Genomic DNA, 16,780 nt, shown 5'->3' on the forward strand with positions numbered 1-16,780 from the left:
TCATTGTTCAGAGTGAGTGCCAAATGGTCCTTCATAACCATTTTCTTTCATATTGTAGAGACGTCCCGGGATGCATATTCTGGCGATGGTTAAGATCAACAGAAGCAATCTGCCCATTACATACTTTCAAATGAAGGTTTTATTAATCAAGTAATCGTGAAAGAGTGTTAAACTTTGAGGAGACTTAGATTCAAGTGCTCCCAAAACTGTGGGAAACCACCAAAACTACCAAGCTGCTGTGCATTTCATTTTGTCCAGGTCAATCACGTCCCCTGCTTGTTTGATAAACCGTAGTACTTAGGCCACACAACATAGGATGCACCACCTACTGCCAAATAAGCAATGGCTGCAGTAGAGTTGTGCAAGCTTGTACTTCTTGGCCGAGAGGGTTTGCTGTACTCCTTTAACGCGTGAAATGCTTGTTCGCTTGACGTCTTTATTTCTGTAAGGGTGACACTTGAACAAAGAGATTTTAGACTTTCAAACATACAATGTGAATTAAAGTATTATGATTTAGACATCCAAGTGTAGAAATTAGGCTTTATTCGGCAACGTTTATCAGTGTGTTTTCAAAAACTCACCTTAAAAGGATCATCAGGAGAAATTTTTCCAGAAGGGTAAACTTTTCTGTGACACTTTATCATTTACTCATATTAATTTTCAGAGAGTCTTTTCACACTTGTAGCTTTCCCTGCTGGAATCCAAATTCCCTTTTCTTTGCTATTAATGTATTTAAAACATTGTAACCTGGCCCCATAGGTGTTCTAATGTCATTCCTATGCCCACGTTTGTTATATTTTTCCAAACAATTTTCAGTTCACAAAGAAACATCTGATCTAAAAAAAAAAAATATCTGGGAATATTTTGTTTTAGGATTAGGTCGTCAAGTCAGTTATATTTTCTTCACATAATTCTAACAATGTTAGCCTTCCGTTTTATTCGGTAAGTTCAATATAAAACTAAATGACAGTGTTCTATTTCTGTGCTGCTCTAATAAAACACTATCAAGAAGCAATTTTGAGGAGGAAAGGGCATATTTCTTCTTACATTTCCAGTTAACAGTTCATCACTGTGGAAAGTCAAGGTACAACTTCAAGCAGGAATCGAGAGACAGAATACCAAAAGGAACATTACTTATGGGCTTGCTGCCTATGGCTTGCTCAGCTTGTTTTCTTATACACCTAGGGCCAACTGTCCAGCACCAGCCACGAGGGGAGCTAGGCCCTCATCTAAGTCATTAACCAAGAAAATGGCCCCAGATACAGACATGCCCTCAAGCTGACCTGATTGAAACTATTCCTCAATTGAGCTTTCCTCTTCCCACTTTACTGGGAGGGGGCACCTATTGCAAACATTCATGACCTAAGGAAAAAAGACATACCCATTTATTCAACTGGTTTTAAATGTTATATCTCTTATGCATTTGTGATTTGGTGAACTCTCTTTACTAACTGAAGATATGTGATTAATCTTCAATAACTAGGAAGTTAGTCAGTCTCAAATAATGATGAAACTCTTGCATCACATCTTAAAGTTTAACTATAAATGGAGCATTCAACCAAATTATACAGACAACATTTTATAATCTTACTTTAGAACAATTTCAAAATCTTCAAACAAATATTAAAACAATTCACTTTATTTTTCTTAACAATATCTGAGTATGTAAGAAGTTGGAGGAGTATTCATTGTCCTATTAAAACAGTTCATACTTCATTGAGAAATGCCAACAAAGCCATACTTTCCTTCTAGATCATTTAAAACAGATCTGAAAGAAAATCCGTTGGCATCCAAAGAGAACTCCTTTGCAAGGCAAACCTCCAAATATAATCTTCATTTGTATAATGCAGCAAAGTTTAAAATACTTGGAAACAATTTAACTTAAATAGCTTGGCTGCCAATAAGCAAAGATATCCAAAGGACAGCTTTCCAGGCTCAGATGAGTCATACATCACTAGGTTGATCTATTTGAAGTATTAGTCATGCCTCCATCAACATAGACATCTAAAGATGCTGCCTTTTCTTTCTTCATCTAATTCAAAATGTACAAACTTTCATAAGACGCCATATTCCTTCCTTCATTAAATGCCACCCCATTTTTTTTTGTTTGTAGTTTTTTTGTTTTGTTTTGTTTTGTTTTGTTTGTTTGTTTTTTCAAGACAGGGTTTCTCTGTATTGCTTTGGAGCCTGTCTTGGAACTATCTCTGTAGACTATGCTAGCCTAAAGACAATCTTTTTAATGAATGCATACCAACAAAATTTTAAAGATAGGATTAAACAACAAGATAAACACAATACTACACACTGTGTTATATATAATAGAACTCTACTCAACAATCAAAACAGGTTTCTCTGTATTGCTTTGGAGCCTGTCTTGGAACTATCTCTGTAGACCATACTAGCCTAAAGACAATCTTTTTAAAGAATATATAACAACAAAATTTTAAAGGTAGGATTAAACAACCAGATAAACACAATACTACACACTGTGTTATATATAATAGAACTCTACTCAACAATCAAAACTACTGTAGCTGTGAAGAACAATCTTACTAACAGCAGATTTTAAACCTTAATGAAAATGTGTCCCAGTGAAAAATTATTTCACTTATAACGTATAATTTGTAAGACTTCCATGCTGTACATGTTGATGGACCATTCACCAAAAAAGATAGCAACTACCCTGCTATACTTTACACATTACAATTCATAGCATTTGTTTGAATTGGGTTTTGCTCATTCAGAATTTCAACCATATTCACATATACATAATAGAAACTTTTCTTAAAATTTCCAACAGAATTCCTTGCACATTTGGGGTTTTTTGATTGTTTTTGTCTTTTTTTTGTTTTTGTTTTTGTTTTTGTTGTTGTTTTGTTTTGTTTTGTTTTTTCTGACAAGGCTACATTCACTAAAGAACTTCTCACACAACACATTACAGCCAAGTATTCAGTACTGATGTTGGAGAATGTGTTTGTTCACTGTAAAGATTTGTCACTCATAATGGCTTGATAAAATGCTGATTGGTCAGTAGCCAGGCAGGAAGTATAGGAAGGGCAACCCTACTAGTAGAATTCTGGGAAGAGGAAAGGCAAGACACAAGTCACCAGCCAGATGCAGAGGATCTGCAAGCAAGATGAGAATGCCTTACTGAGAAAAGGTGCCAAGCCACGTGGCTAAACACAGATAAGCATTATGGGTTATTTTAAGTTGTAAGAGTTTGTTAGTAATAAGCCTGAGCAATAAGCCAAACAGTTTATAGTTAATATAGGCCTCTGTGTGTTTACTTGGGACGGAACAGCTGCAGGAACAGGCAGAACAGAAACTTCCATCCACACAGTGTACTCCTGGTCCTGAAATAAATATGCGCACATCAATAAACAAAATAGAGAAAGAATGTTTCTAAACCAATGGTGGTATTCTTTTACACACACATACACACACACACACACACACACACACACGCACGCACACGCGCGTGCACGCGCGCGCATGCAGCAAGACGGCAGCTGATGCCCTAGGTATTATCATTGGTGTTATCACTTTGCTTTGTTTGCAAGCAGATGGAGATCTTCCTAGCGAGAAGAAGTAAAGTAGTCCAGCCTTTTCTGTGAATATTTAAAAGATAATAGGCAGCACCAACAATGAAAACATGGACCACTAGGCATATTCAGTTGAACATTGGGTGTTATCTTTATCTTGATCATGTCTATTACTGTGTACAATTATAAAGATAGTATAAAATGTGTTAAGCACATTATAAGAATACTCTCTATACATCATAAATTTCTGAACTATGTGAGATTCAATGAAAAAAAGAAAGTCTGAACCACCAAAAGGAGAAGTTTGTGAGGGAAAAAATAATAATAACAGTTGTTAATGTTCTAACATAACTTGAAAAAGGTGCTGAGTAATGATAGGTACAATTGAATACAACTCCTTTATGGCAGGTGTCATTCCAGGGGATTAGGTCAAGTTTAGTTACTTGTCAAAGGAGGCTAAGTCATTCCATAAACTCAGTTCCGTATATACCAAATCACTAATCTCATTAATTATTTTTATACTCAGTGTACATTTTCTTACATCTAGGGTAACAAGCAAAAGCAAGTATTGCATATCTAGAAAGAAATGAAAGACATATAGTGATGTCATTTGTATTGCAAAGGACACACTGAAAGATAGCTTCATGATCTGAAAGCCAAGCACATGCTATTTTTAAAAAGTAGTGTGTGTGTGTGTGTGTGTGTGTGTGTGTGTGTGTGTGTGTGTGTGTCTGTCTGTCTGTCTGTCTGTCTGTCTATGTGTGATGGGGGGAGTGTAATTATTTGGGGGAGGTGCATGTGTACATTTGCAGGTGGAGGACAGTGGTCAACCTCAGATGTTCTTCACCAAGAATGTCATCATGTTTTTGTTTCTTACATAGCATCTCTCACTGGCGGGTACTTACCAGGTAGGGTAGGAATCCTTACATCTCCACTTCCCCAGTTCTTGACTTATGCACCTCATAAAAGAGCATTTTACTAGGGTGCTGGGGATTTAATTCAAGTCTTATGTGAACAAATATTTTACTACTGAGCTATGTCCTAATTAATTAATTACACTAATTCTTGATTCAAGAGCCAGTTGACTATTATAGTCAATACATACTGGATTAGTTCTAAAGGAAACTGAAGTTCACAAAATAACTATCTCAAAAAAATGACTGACAATATCATCCTTTAAATTCGCAAACAGAGTAAATTAAAGGATGCATGGAGCTTGACTGCTACGAAAGTAAACACCTACCCCCAGCTTCTGAAGAAAAGTAACTTTTAATACATTTATTTGCAGCAGTCACAAAGGCCCACTCAATCATGTGCTGTCTGTCTAATGTGTGCAAGCCTAACATGCAGGCACACTTCCCTTCATTTTCAAGTCTCTTAATATTAAATTAACCAATTGCTCAGAAAATCACATTGCAAGAGTTGTCTTTCATAAACATTGCATATGTGAAGTATTTCCTAAATTGGTAAATTTTTAAATTTCTAAAATTGAAAAGGGGGGAAATCAGCATTTTTTGCCCAGGTTTTTTCATTTTTGGTAATATTTTGCCAATCCAATATGTATAGTTCCTAACCTAGAGTTAAAAATACAAATAAAGCATTCTGTTTTTGCACAAATGTTATCATCAAATTGTGCAGGGGAAGCTTTTGGAAATGTTATGACTATATAGCCTTGTTGTAGTCAACAAGGCTACAAAAGAATGAGCAGAGGAATTACCAATTTTATTATCATTATTTTTAGATGGTAATATTTATCAAGTTATGCTTATCACTCATATGTCCAAATAAATATGGTGGAATAAAATAATACTACGTGCCTGTATTCCTCTTGTTCTTTTCAAAGCATTATTAGAACACCTTGGAGATCAGTCTCTGACATCAACAATGCATTAATGAAGTTGGAAAGGTTATGAATAGTATTTATCTTTTCATAGAAGTAAAAGGTGACTGCTTTTCCAAAGTGGTTCATCAGTATTTTTTTTTACTTCAATTAATACATTAACATCTTTCCTTTCTTTAGAACTTTATTGCTTCTTACACTTAATGTTCATTCCGACCTGTAGTCACCAAGGTTAAGTTAAGCCTGAGCTACAATTTCAGAACTCCAGTATTTCTACTCAACTCGAAATCTGGCAAAGAAGGAGAAGAAAATATAAGTAGAAGAATCAGAAGGCAAGGCAATTAAGTGCTAGAACAAAACTACAGTACTTGCAAAGGGCTTCTGGATTCAGCAAAAGACAGGGAAAACTGCAGGAAAGATGGATACACTATATCTTCTGCTCAAGAAAGTTCAATGACAGCAATAATCCACAAAAGATACAAGACACAAGGACTATAAGAAGCAAGGTGGAAGGTAGATTAAAAAAAAAAGTAATGTAAAGGCAAATAGGACAAGAGAAGAAGAACTCAGGTGCCAGGGATGGAAATCCCTTAAGATTATAAATGTGTGCAAACACATTCATGAGCTACAGTCTAGAGTTTACCCCGTCACACAGTGCCTTTTCCCCTGGGAGCTGGAATATTCAGGATTAGCATAGCCAGTGCAGAAAGACAAATGGGTGAGTGTGTGCAGATTTCCTGGAATCTATACAGGGATCCTGACTTCCCTTCACATAAGTAGAGCCATTGATGTCAATAGCAAACAAAGGTTCCTTTAAGACTTCTTATATGACTTGGACATTCTGGTGTGGAACACTTCTATCCAAGCTGTTTTAATATTGCCATTTTAGATGAAGTACTGACATAAGATTTCATGCCAAAATGTTCACCCTAACTACATACTCCACAGTCATCTTCACATTACTGAATATGTCAAAATTATTTTGTGAATAGTTGTCAATTTGTTCCCAAAATTCCATACAAAAATCAGGTGAGTCCCAATGATAAGTTTGTGTGTGTGTGTGTGTGTGTGTGTGTGTGTTAAATTTAAAAACCAAGTACAGTCTAAACTGTCAAATCACTGTTATTAAAGTTATGTTTTAAAATTAGTCTCATAATTTCAAACAAGAAAGTGAATGATAGCTAACTTTCTGTAAGCAGATGCCATCCCCAACTATGTCAAATACAACTTTACATTAGAATGTTCTCAAATGTACTTGGATGAGATGCTCCCTGAAGCACCACCAGTGCAGGAAATTTGCTGTGTGTCATACGTTGTAATTGTTGATATCACAAGAAATGGTGATCATTCCTGCACATTGGTGAACAGCATTTATTCTCTAAAGAACCCTGTCTTGTTGCAGACATCCACTGTAGAGAGCCTACTCAGTGTTAACACCGTTCTTATAACCGAAGTGGGCACATTCACAATAGTCATTGCCATACTTTTATCATGAACATCAGTGTTGTGTAAAACAATCTGGAGTTGTGTCTACTGAGAATGGAGAATCCCCTGATGAATTTGTGCTACTTCTATGATGCAATCCAAGTAAATATGCTCAAGACTGACCTTAGTCACTAGGTAGGCAAACTGTGGTGGGGATAATGTTACATTAACACCTTCATCGGAGTTGAGTGTTTTCTTCCATGGAAATTATGATCATCAAATAATATAAACGTAGGTGAAAATTTTAAAACCTCATATTATAAACTAGAACTACAAGTTATTGCATAAAATGAAGAAATCTTGAATTAAATATGAGTAGCAATTCAGTATGTAATTATTAACCTCAATCTCTAGGTGCAGTTATGTGGTTTACTTGAAATAATATTAAATCATTCTTAGCATAGTATGTTATGCCACTTATATAAAATATTTAAGACTTGATACACTTTGCATAAATGGACAAAATTAAGAGTCACATTTTCACACTCTTTTTCTGCAATGCATCCTAAACAAAATGGCCTTCTTTGAAAAAGACAAGTAAGGCTATAGTAGATATTTTAAGGAATTTCTTATAAATGCATCAACTACAGTGTGTCAGGGGGAAGTACTTATCCTTGCCTTCATAACTGGGCACCTAGACCATTAAAAAGCATAAATTTAGACTACAAAGAATACAGCTGTGAAATTTTATTGATACATCATTTAAAAATTCCCTATTATATAAACTTGGCAGCTTGGCTCCGTGACCATTATAAAATTTCAAGATACGCATGCATTTGCCTATGCAAGTATTTCCTTCTCATTTTTACACCTGATTAGCAACAAGAAATGATGCATTTTACACGTGCTTTATAATACAATGCCTCACAAGCCACTCATCTACAAATCAAATGTGCATCCCCTGTGGCTCCTGCACATCCAGGCGGGCACTGTGTGCACCCACATCTCATGCTTTGCCACCAGCAACCCCCCGTGAAAATCATGCATAATGAGCTCACAACTTTTCCCTTGCCACATTCACTTGAAAACAGGCTGCAGGACTAGATTAATTCTCTGCTTTCAATCCGATCGAGATGAAGCTCATTATTAAATTATACATTTATAATTCCCAGTTAAACAGCAAGAAGACACACAGAGCTCCGTTTCCGATGCTCCCTGTTTTCTTGGTGAGCCTGTGACATCACAGTGTCTGTGTGTACTGTACTTCGTATTCCAGGGGACACTAATTAGTTTTAAATGGTATTAAATACCATCCCTGCAGTTGTAAGTGCTTCTCTGGGATTTTTTTTTTTTTTTGTTTTTTACTGGCGAAAAGAACTCCTGTAATTTAAAACTACTTTGTTGTCTTCAGGCACAGCTGTTAGGGAAACACTGACCTGTGGAAATCTGAAAAAGGTTCCCACCCCTTTCCCCTGGCCATTAGCCTGCACTTTCTTCTAACATGGAATTTGCCTCCGCTTGCACCACTACTTTTCCATAATTCCCATCCCCCCCCCAATTGCAGCCATGAGAGAAACAGCATTTAAGCTGTCGAGGCTCCTCTACAGCCCCCCCTCCTTCCCCCCTTGCTGGCTCCACTTTCCTACAAAGCCTTGGCTACCATTAAAGAAAATTCTCCAACAACGTGTCAATTTTATATTGGCCACAAAGACAACTTCTGTTGGGGGAGGGAGAGGAAAGAGGGACTGGAGCTTGGCTGTCCCTTTCCACAGACTGGGATCTTTGTGGCAATCAGAAAACATTTCCTGCATAAGAAATCAACACACTCACTGGCTGCAGGGCTGAGGGACAAGAAAGAATATGTCCTGGCTCTGGCCTCTAGCGAGGGAAGCAGAGCCACTAACCTTCCAAGCAAAAGTCTTTTAAAATATGCCATGCTTTCTTACTGTTCAAAAATAATCCACAGTCTTAAATCTTCTGCTAGCCCCTCCCCCCCCACAGCCCCCCACCCCTCCACTGAGGAGGGGGGAGAGCTACAAGTCACTCTAATGCTTGGATTCTTCCTCTGCATTTCCATTGCACTGTTTTATTCTGTTGTTCCCACTTAGCTCTCTCTCTTTCTCCTCTCTCTCTCTCTGTCTGTCTGTCTGTCTGTCTGTCTGTCTCTGCATATATCAGCAAAGGACCAAGAAAGTATTGAGAAAAGAAGAAGCAACTCTGTTAGTTTAGAACGGGACCTGCATGTGCTTTTATTCCCGCCACCCTTTCCCTTCTGAGGTGACTTCAGAGGCAGAGACCCAGGGAGCTGTGGCTCTCCCAATGTGTTTCTCCCGACTGGCCAAAGACCATACACAGGGACTCATTGTGCCAAACACTGCACAAAAACAAGGGCCCGGTCTCTTGACTTCAGAGACAAGCAGTCTCCCATCCCACATAGGCTTTCTGGTGAGTGTTTCCTGGAGTCACAGGACAGCAGAGGGGACAAGAAGCAGGTGGGAGGGAGGGAAGGAGCCCCTCGCTGGACCTGATCAGAAGGGAGTCTGCATATGCATTTCACATTAGGAGCATGTGCAGCTATCCCAGGCTGCAGCCTGAATAAAGAAGCACCCTTTTTTCCTCTTACCAACCCCCAACACAACTGGCTTCTCATTTCCCCATCTCTCTTCTCCTGAGCATTCTCCCCATACTTCCGAGCTGTCTCCTCTGCTTGTCTCTAATGTCCTGCAGGCTAAACCTAGCCAAGGAACCCTTCTGCACTGAAGACCACAAATCAATCCACTTCAAAGCTGACAGAATAAAGGGGCTTAAGTCGTGAACCAGCAAGGGTTACTACCATGCAAAGCCTCCCCCCCCCACTTCCAGCAACCCTTTCCCTCCCCCTTGATCTGGGCACTTACCTTCTTTGGGTGGTCTTTTGGCCTCCCTGGTCAGATTGCAGACTTGAGTAGTTTGCAGTTCCTGAGTCAGGCAACCCTCGGTCTGCTCATTCAGGGGTAACACGACGTTATTCAACAGAACCAGTGACTGGTCATCGATCCCCCACTCTCCCAAATGCTGCGGGCACGTGCACTTCGTGTACATGATTCCACAAGACTCTGTTCTCCCATTTTCTGACTTCAAGCAACTCTCCAACCAAGTGCATAAGACATGGCAACCAAACTGGCTGGGGCTCACCTTGTTCAGTACCAAAAACTCAAAAAAAGATTTCTGTTCTTCGTCGCCCTTTCTCTGTAATCCCGGGAAATCAGTTGGAAATACCCGACGAATCTGAATAAAATTTTTATCATACTGTAGAAAAACAAAAGCATTCTTGGAACTGCAGAGTTGCATTATAGAGTGGTTCTTTCTCAAAAGCTCCTTTATTTTTTCATGGGAAAAATGGTCAAACTGGTAAGCCAGGAGGGAAAAGTTAGAGCAGCTCAGGTCCCTTTTGGAAAATTTCAGGTAAATGCTATATTTGGTTGGGTCTGGATTTTCCAGCGTCCAAGTGCAGTTTGTAAAGTTTTTGGGGAACATTTCAGTTACAGAATAGGATCCATAAATGACTCCCTTCACCAAAGTTGAACACCAGAAGTCTTGGGCAGCATTAAATCCAAACATAACCAGGAGATGGGTGGAAAATATATAAATCAGCAGGTTACGGACAGCCTTCATCCTATGTCATTTGGCCTGTGAAAATGGCAGTAGAAGTGAAAAGCAAGCAGAGGACCACAGGCATCGAGAAAACAAAACCCTTCCAATATTGCAGCCAACTGTTTTCAGGATTTCTGTAAAAAAGCCCTTTTGAAAAGAAGGGCAGGTGATTTTTATTTTAGAATGCCAGGAAAGCATAAGTTGCTGTGTGAACAGCGCCCTCACGTGGTTACCGGTGAAGGACCCATTCTCAACATTCAATTTAAAAATAACATTTAATAGATTATTAATAGTTATGTCCTAATTCATCCACCAGGATTTCCTACACATCCATGATCATTCTATCAAGTGAAGAAGGAGAACTGTTTTTTTTTTCCTTTCGAGTAACCTACATGTTAATTGCTGAGATACTGACCCAAGCCACCCAACCTTTCCTCTCTCTCCGTCTTCTGCCTGCAGTAAACACCATCACACAGAATCTAATCTGATAATCTGGAAGCAGCTGTCATCACATTATTTCTTTTCCCTTAAATGTAAAAAGTAATCATGATAAATTATGGCCACGGCTTTAAAAGCACAAATGATCATTTGTTCCAGATGGAACATCCTCTCCTAAATGCCCCTATTTGCCTTTGCAAGGGCCACCATGAGAACTGAGGAAATTCCTGTGCAAAAAAAAAAAAAAAGAAAAGAAAAAAAAGAAAAAGAAAAACCATGTGGATTCATATTCATAGCATTTTAAAGCCATTATCTGGGAAAGGGCATGGATGACCACATGCACAGGAAAGTCTTGATGGTCAGACCTCACCACTGAGTACAAGATTTGAGGCAGTCATTACATATGACATGCCCTCCTGGGATACATAAAGTGGATCACTGTATTAGTGTCTGTATCCAAAGGCAATGTGTGTGTGTGTGTGGGGGGGGGATCCCAGAACTGCAGTAACTGAGCTGGCTTCAGTCTTTGAGTTCTCTTTTTAAATTGTGGTTGTTTTGTCTAGCATTATCTCTTGTAAATTGTGGTTTAGATGTGATAAATGAGAAATTAGCATTTTTTTTTTCTCCTAGTTGATGTCAATGACTGAATTTCTGACTTTTGGACTAGAGCTGCACAGCTCTCCTTTTCCACTTATTTTTACCCACAACCAAAGCATCCTTCTTTTAAAATTACCTCTACAATTTGAATGTTTTTCAGCTTTAACCTTTAAGAAGTTATTTTTCAGAATAAATGACAGTGCTTTTTTTTTTTTTTTTTTTTTTTTTTGGCCAACCTTTGAGCTGATAAAAGTGATGTCAAGTTAATTTGCTAATTTTTAAAAGGCTTTAGGTTGAAGTCTCCCCCACTGTTCTCTAAGCAGAGATATTCAGACAGACATAAGACAGTTGAGTTTGCATACCTTCTCTGTCTGGTCCTCTTTGAACCAAAGCATAAAACCTTCTTTGCCATTGCATAACACACCAACACACGCACTCCCAATCCAGTGACCAAAGTCCCTGAACAGATCTGCATTTTACAGATTAGAATTGAAATACTATGTCTCGACTGAGCCACAACTGTAAATCTCTATATAGCAGCAGTTTAAAATAACAGCAGGGCTTATAGGACTACCAGAACAGCGTTTTCTCTTTCAAACACACAGCTCAATGAGTAATGCCTTTTCCAGTTGGAAAAAAAAAAAAAATAGAAAATGTTCTTTTAGAGATTAAAATGTGTGCTTTAGAAAAATCTGCAAACAAACAATCTCATCCATGTGTAAGAGCGTGTGTGTGTGTGTGTGTGTGTGTGTGTGTGTGTGTGTGCTGTAACACTTTGCAGGCAATGCAGGTCTGCGTGCGCAGTGTTCTTCAGGATAGAGTGTAGGCGTTGAAAGCCAATGTGACAGTAAGTGTCTAAATTAGGAATTCCAACCATGAAAGGGGGCTTCATTTTATAATCAGGAACTCAAAAGGAGGTCGTATTTCTTTTCCTTATAAAATCGATACTTCTGCCTCCATTTATTTGACAATGAACGTCTGCAATACTGTGCTTATCGGTGATCAGAACAAGTGGAAATAGCTGCTTGCACATCTCTCTTGAGCAGGCATCCTTCATGTAACGCTCTTTATTTTTAATTAGTCTTGGTGTACAGAACTCTTGTTTTTTTTCTAAATAATACTAAATATGAATCACAAAACTGCCCCCCACCCCCACTGCAGGGCCTGTTCAAACAACTGTCTATCTGTCTAAGGGAAATAATGGGCCAGGGATTGGCTAAGGGATGGTCACCGAGGTCTCCACGATGTAGTATTTATTTATTTATTTGGCTATTGCCAAGAGAGGTAAACCAGCACTGAGTTAAGCTATTCTCAAAACTGATCTGGGTGACACTTTAGTTTAGCCGAACATAGACGGCGCCATCACTCCACTGATTTTTTTCCCCCAATAGAAGACCCAGTCCTACTCTATCCTAACTTCCTTTTAACCTACCCCCCCTCCACCGCTAAAATTATCTGAATCACGCACGACTTGCTAGATTTTCTGGGTCTCTCTCCCTATTCCTCCCCATCCAGCTCACCTCTTCAAAACCAGACTTCTCTTAACTTTTCAACTGCGGCGTTGAAGTCAGCTCAGAATCTCTCCATCCGCCAGCAACAGCCTTGACTTCCCTCCGCCCCCCAAAAAGCTGAGCCCGAGCCTCCACTCCAGGGCGACCCCAGAAGACAGAGGTGACCCAGGGGCCCCCTTCCTTACCTTCCACTCCGAAAGCTCCGGGAGGCTTTAGGTCTAAGACACCAGCACAGGCACAGGTCCCAACAACAGTGACGGAGAGACTCCCCTTCGGTCCCAATCACCGTTGCCCATTTTTCCACCCCCCGGCTCAGCTTCAAATATCAGGATTTATTATTGGGGGAGCAAAAAAAAATGCACGCATACGAGAAGCAAAATAAAAAAGGAGGGGGATAAGAAAGGGGGTACCCAGTAGCCAGAGCCTTGCACCTTATCCAAGTGAAAGAAGCCTCCAAAGGAGAGGCGGGGAGAGGCCCCCTGAAGGGAGACCGGCCAGAAACAACAAACCACCCCCCCAAAAAAAAATGGAAGTGGATTAAGAGCGCAGATGTGTTTTCCCAAACCCACCACCCCCCCAGCAAACGGATTGGCCAAGACGCCAAAAAAGCGCTGAGAAGTGGCCGGCGGCGGCGGCGGCGGCGGCGGCTGAGGCGGCAGCTTGGGCGGCGGGCTGATGCTCCCGGCCGCTGGCGAGGCTGGAGCCGGAGCCGGAGCCGGCTGCTCGGTGCGCCCTCCCCGCCCCGGCCCTCCTCCCTGCCGGGTACCGCTGGCCAGAGCTCGGCCGGCCGGGGAGCTGGGGCTCAAACCCTGGGCTGGCGACGTCGGGAAGCTGTTTGAATGCCCGGCGAGGAGGGAGGCGCGCGAGGGCGCGATATAGTAAAGGCTGTGTGTGTCTGCCCCGGCGTGCGCGCCGGCGCGCGGCGCTCGCACGCTCGCACGCTCGCTCGCTCTCCCCGGAGCTGCGCGCGCGGAGGGGGACCGCGCGCTCGCCGGCGCGCCCCCGCCGCCCGCGCGCGTGCCCGTGGGAGCGCGCGTCCGTCCGTCCCCGGCCTGGAGTCCCCGGCTCCCCCACCACCACCCCCGCCGCCGCCGCCTCCCCACGGACGGGCGCGGGAGCGAGGAGGAGGAGGGCGGGAGCGGAGCTTCCCCGGGGCTCCCGCCGTGCCCGCGCCCCCCCGCTACTCGAAACCCGAGCACGTCCGGAAAAGCGGTCTTTTCTTCGTCTAGGCTTTCTCATCCTCGGTTCCCACCGCTGAGGCTGGTGGCCACCAACTCGGAGGAGAAAAGTCCCCAGGAGGAGAGAGGCGGGAGGGAAGCGGGGGGGGGGTGGAGGGGGGCGCCGAGGACGGGAAGGCGACCCCGACGGGTAGGATGTGAAGGCTGGACTCGATCGCCCTGCTCTTTCGGCTTTTCAGTGCGGACCCGACGCCGCGGGGGAGCTGTCACTCTGCACCCGGATTTAGCATTGATCCAGTCTGCAGCTGAGGGGCCACCTCTCACCTCCCTCTGCTGCTAGCCTCCGCCTAGGGGCTGGGACTGTAGTTGGTTTGGGTTGTTGTTCTGCTTTTGTTTTTGTTTTTATTTGTTTCTAATCAGAGCCACACTGCTATTAGCATCTTATTTGTTCAGGCTCCTCAGGAACACGCTTTATCAGGACCACCGTGCGGGCTACCGAGGTCAGGCTCCCTGCACGGCTCTCTGCATGGCGATGGGACGGACAATAGTGCGGGTTCTAAACTTTTGATTCGTTCTGCCTTCTCAATGCATTTATTCCTTGTCAAGTTTCCCCTCGTAGCAAGTTTGGGTAAGTGATGGGAACAAATGAGGAAAAGCTACCGTTGTTTGTCCATAGAGAAGGGGGAGACGAGGATAAATTTCTACACTCTGCCACCGTTTTATTTACTGTATTGTTTGTTTTGCCTCCTGTACAGTCTTCTGAAGACCTAGCTGATAGGCTTGAGATGCAGGCTGCAACTGGTCATTCGCCTTCTAGTTTTTGTCTCTACTTGTGGTTTGCAGAACAAGTGTTTGAATTGTGTGGAGATGTGGTCGGAGGAGGGCAATGCTTTTGAGTGGGGAGCCTTCCTAAGGGTGAGTTGCCTGAGGGGCAGGTGAAATTGAATGAAACCATTTCCCGTCATTTGCATGTTTTATTCCTCTTCTTGAGCCTTTCCCCTGGGACAATTGCTTAGCCAAGAACACCGTTTTCAAAGGAGGGCTATCATGAGAACCGGAAGGCGCTGATGATCGTTTATGCACCGGGATTGTTTGAAATATTAAAATTGGCTCTTTGGCTCTTTACATCTTAATACATTATTAATAGAATGACACTCTTCAAGACTTTCTCCTTTAGGACAATAATTGAAGGAACACCCTGTGAGGGAAACAGTTAATCACTCTCCAGCAGGCTTCGGCTATGTTCCCAGGAACAAATCACCAGGGAGAGCAGCCTGGGTGGCATTTTGGTTTTGTGTCATTTTTAGTTCATTACAATGCTTTTATTCATTTAAGGGAATGTGAAAAGAAAAATGGGTCCCATATGTCAAATGCGAATCCAAAACACGATGTATATAGTGAACACATTTTCTTATTAAAAAAAAAAAAGACTATTCTGCAGTACAAAATAGGGAAATGCTTCATTTATTTCAGCTTTCGGCATAACAGTCATAATATTTGCAAGACATTTGGGTCATTCTGTTATTTTACCCATAGTGAAAAATAAATAAATTCATAATAAATGTGCAATAAAATGGAGAATAAAAATATGGCACATCGTTTATACATGAATACATAAAATAATGTGGGGTTAGTTACAATTCTAACACAGTAGTGTCTTCTCACTTCTCATTTAGCATTGTGATTTTGGTGTTTATTAGAAATCCCTAAAGTCATGGTACCATGGAGTAGAAATAACAGCCTAGGGGGACAATTTAAAAAGGCTTAATCCTAGAAGGAAAGGAGCACTGTCCCCAGGATCATTTTTAATTCAAGTAGAATGCAGGGCTGGGTCAGAAAGGAAAGCCACTCTTAATAAAGCGTTTCACCCTTCACACTGTTTCCCATAACCTTCATAAATTGCAGGCTACTGAGCTGGCCTGATGATGATCCTGCTGTGGTATATTTATAGCAGATGATTTGTCGATGATAAATATGCCAAGCAAGACACAGCTAGAGTAACCCAGGGCTCATCTGACTTCCTCAGGGGGTCACAATCAAGAATAACAAGAGGAACTATGTAAGGAGAGTCTGCTCTCTGGGCACTGATAGCAACACAATCCAAGGCAACCCAAGAAGACATCACGTTGTTTCATGCCTTTATGGAGTTCCGAGGGAAAGCTTTGCTGTCATTGACTCAACAACAGGAGGAAGAGAGTGTGCACCCTGGTCTCTGTGTCCTCAGATTATGAATACCAGATCTTTACTATCTCGTTCACATGAGTCCCTATGTATATATTTCACATCTCACACATATGTCTATAATGCATGCATATGTTCTTATATACATACATTATTTCCTAGTCTATCTACACAAATGTGTAAACATGGTATGTACACATGTGTCTCATTCGGTCATGGTTGGAAGGTTGCTTATTTATGACAAGCAGTATATTTTGTACAAAAACTATCAAATTCATTGTAAAGCTAGATTTTATCCATATCATTGTTCTCTTTCACAAGGAGGACTGAGTAATCAGTATTAACGTTCGAAATCCAGACTGGTATTTTATAACTGACCAGGGCATCTAAAGTTGAACACATTCACAATTATGTCTCCTATTATTTGTTTTATCA

At 41.3% G+C, this 16,780-nt stretch overlaps 1 protein-coding gene across 1 annotated transcript in view; it reads right to left on the bottom strand.

Annotated features, from left to right (window-relative positions):
• Positions 1-13,333, bottom strand: part of Adgrb3 (adhesion G protein-coupled receptor B3) — a 656,439-nt gene extending 643,106 nt beyond the window's left edge. Inside the window, exons 1-2 of the mRNA XM_051204331.1 lie at positions 13,172-13,333; positions 9,705-10,476 (exon numbers count right to left, since the gene is read on the bottom strand). Of these exons, the coding sequence (XP_051060288.1) occupies positions 9,705-10,461 (757 nt within the window). The 5' untranslated portion in view covers positions 10,462-10,476; positions 13,172-13,333. The remainder of the gene's footprint in view (positions 1-9,704; positions 10,477-13,171) is intronic.
• Between the last annotated feature and the right edge of the window lie 3,447 nt (positions 13,334-16,780).

The sequence above is a fragment of the Phodopus roborovskii genome, unplaced genomic scaffold (assembly GCF_943737965.1).
Source record: "Phodopus roborovskii unplaced genomic scaffold, PHOROB, whole genome shotgun sequence".
In the NCBI taxonomy this organism is placed as follows: Eukaryota; Metazoa; Chordata; class Mammalia; order Rodentia; family Cricetidae; genus Phodopus; species Phodopus roborovskii.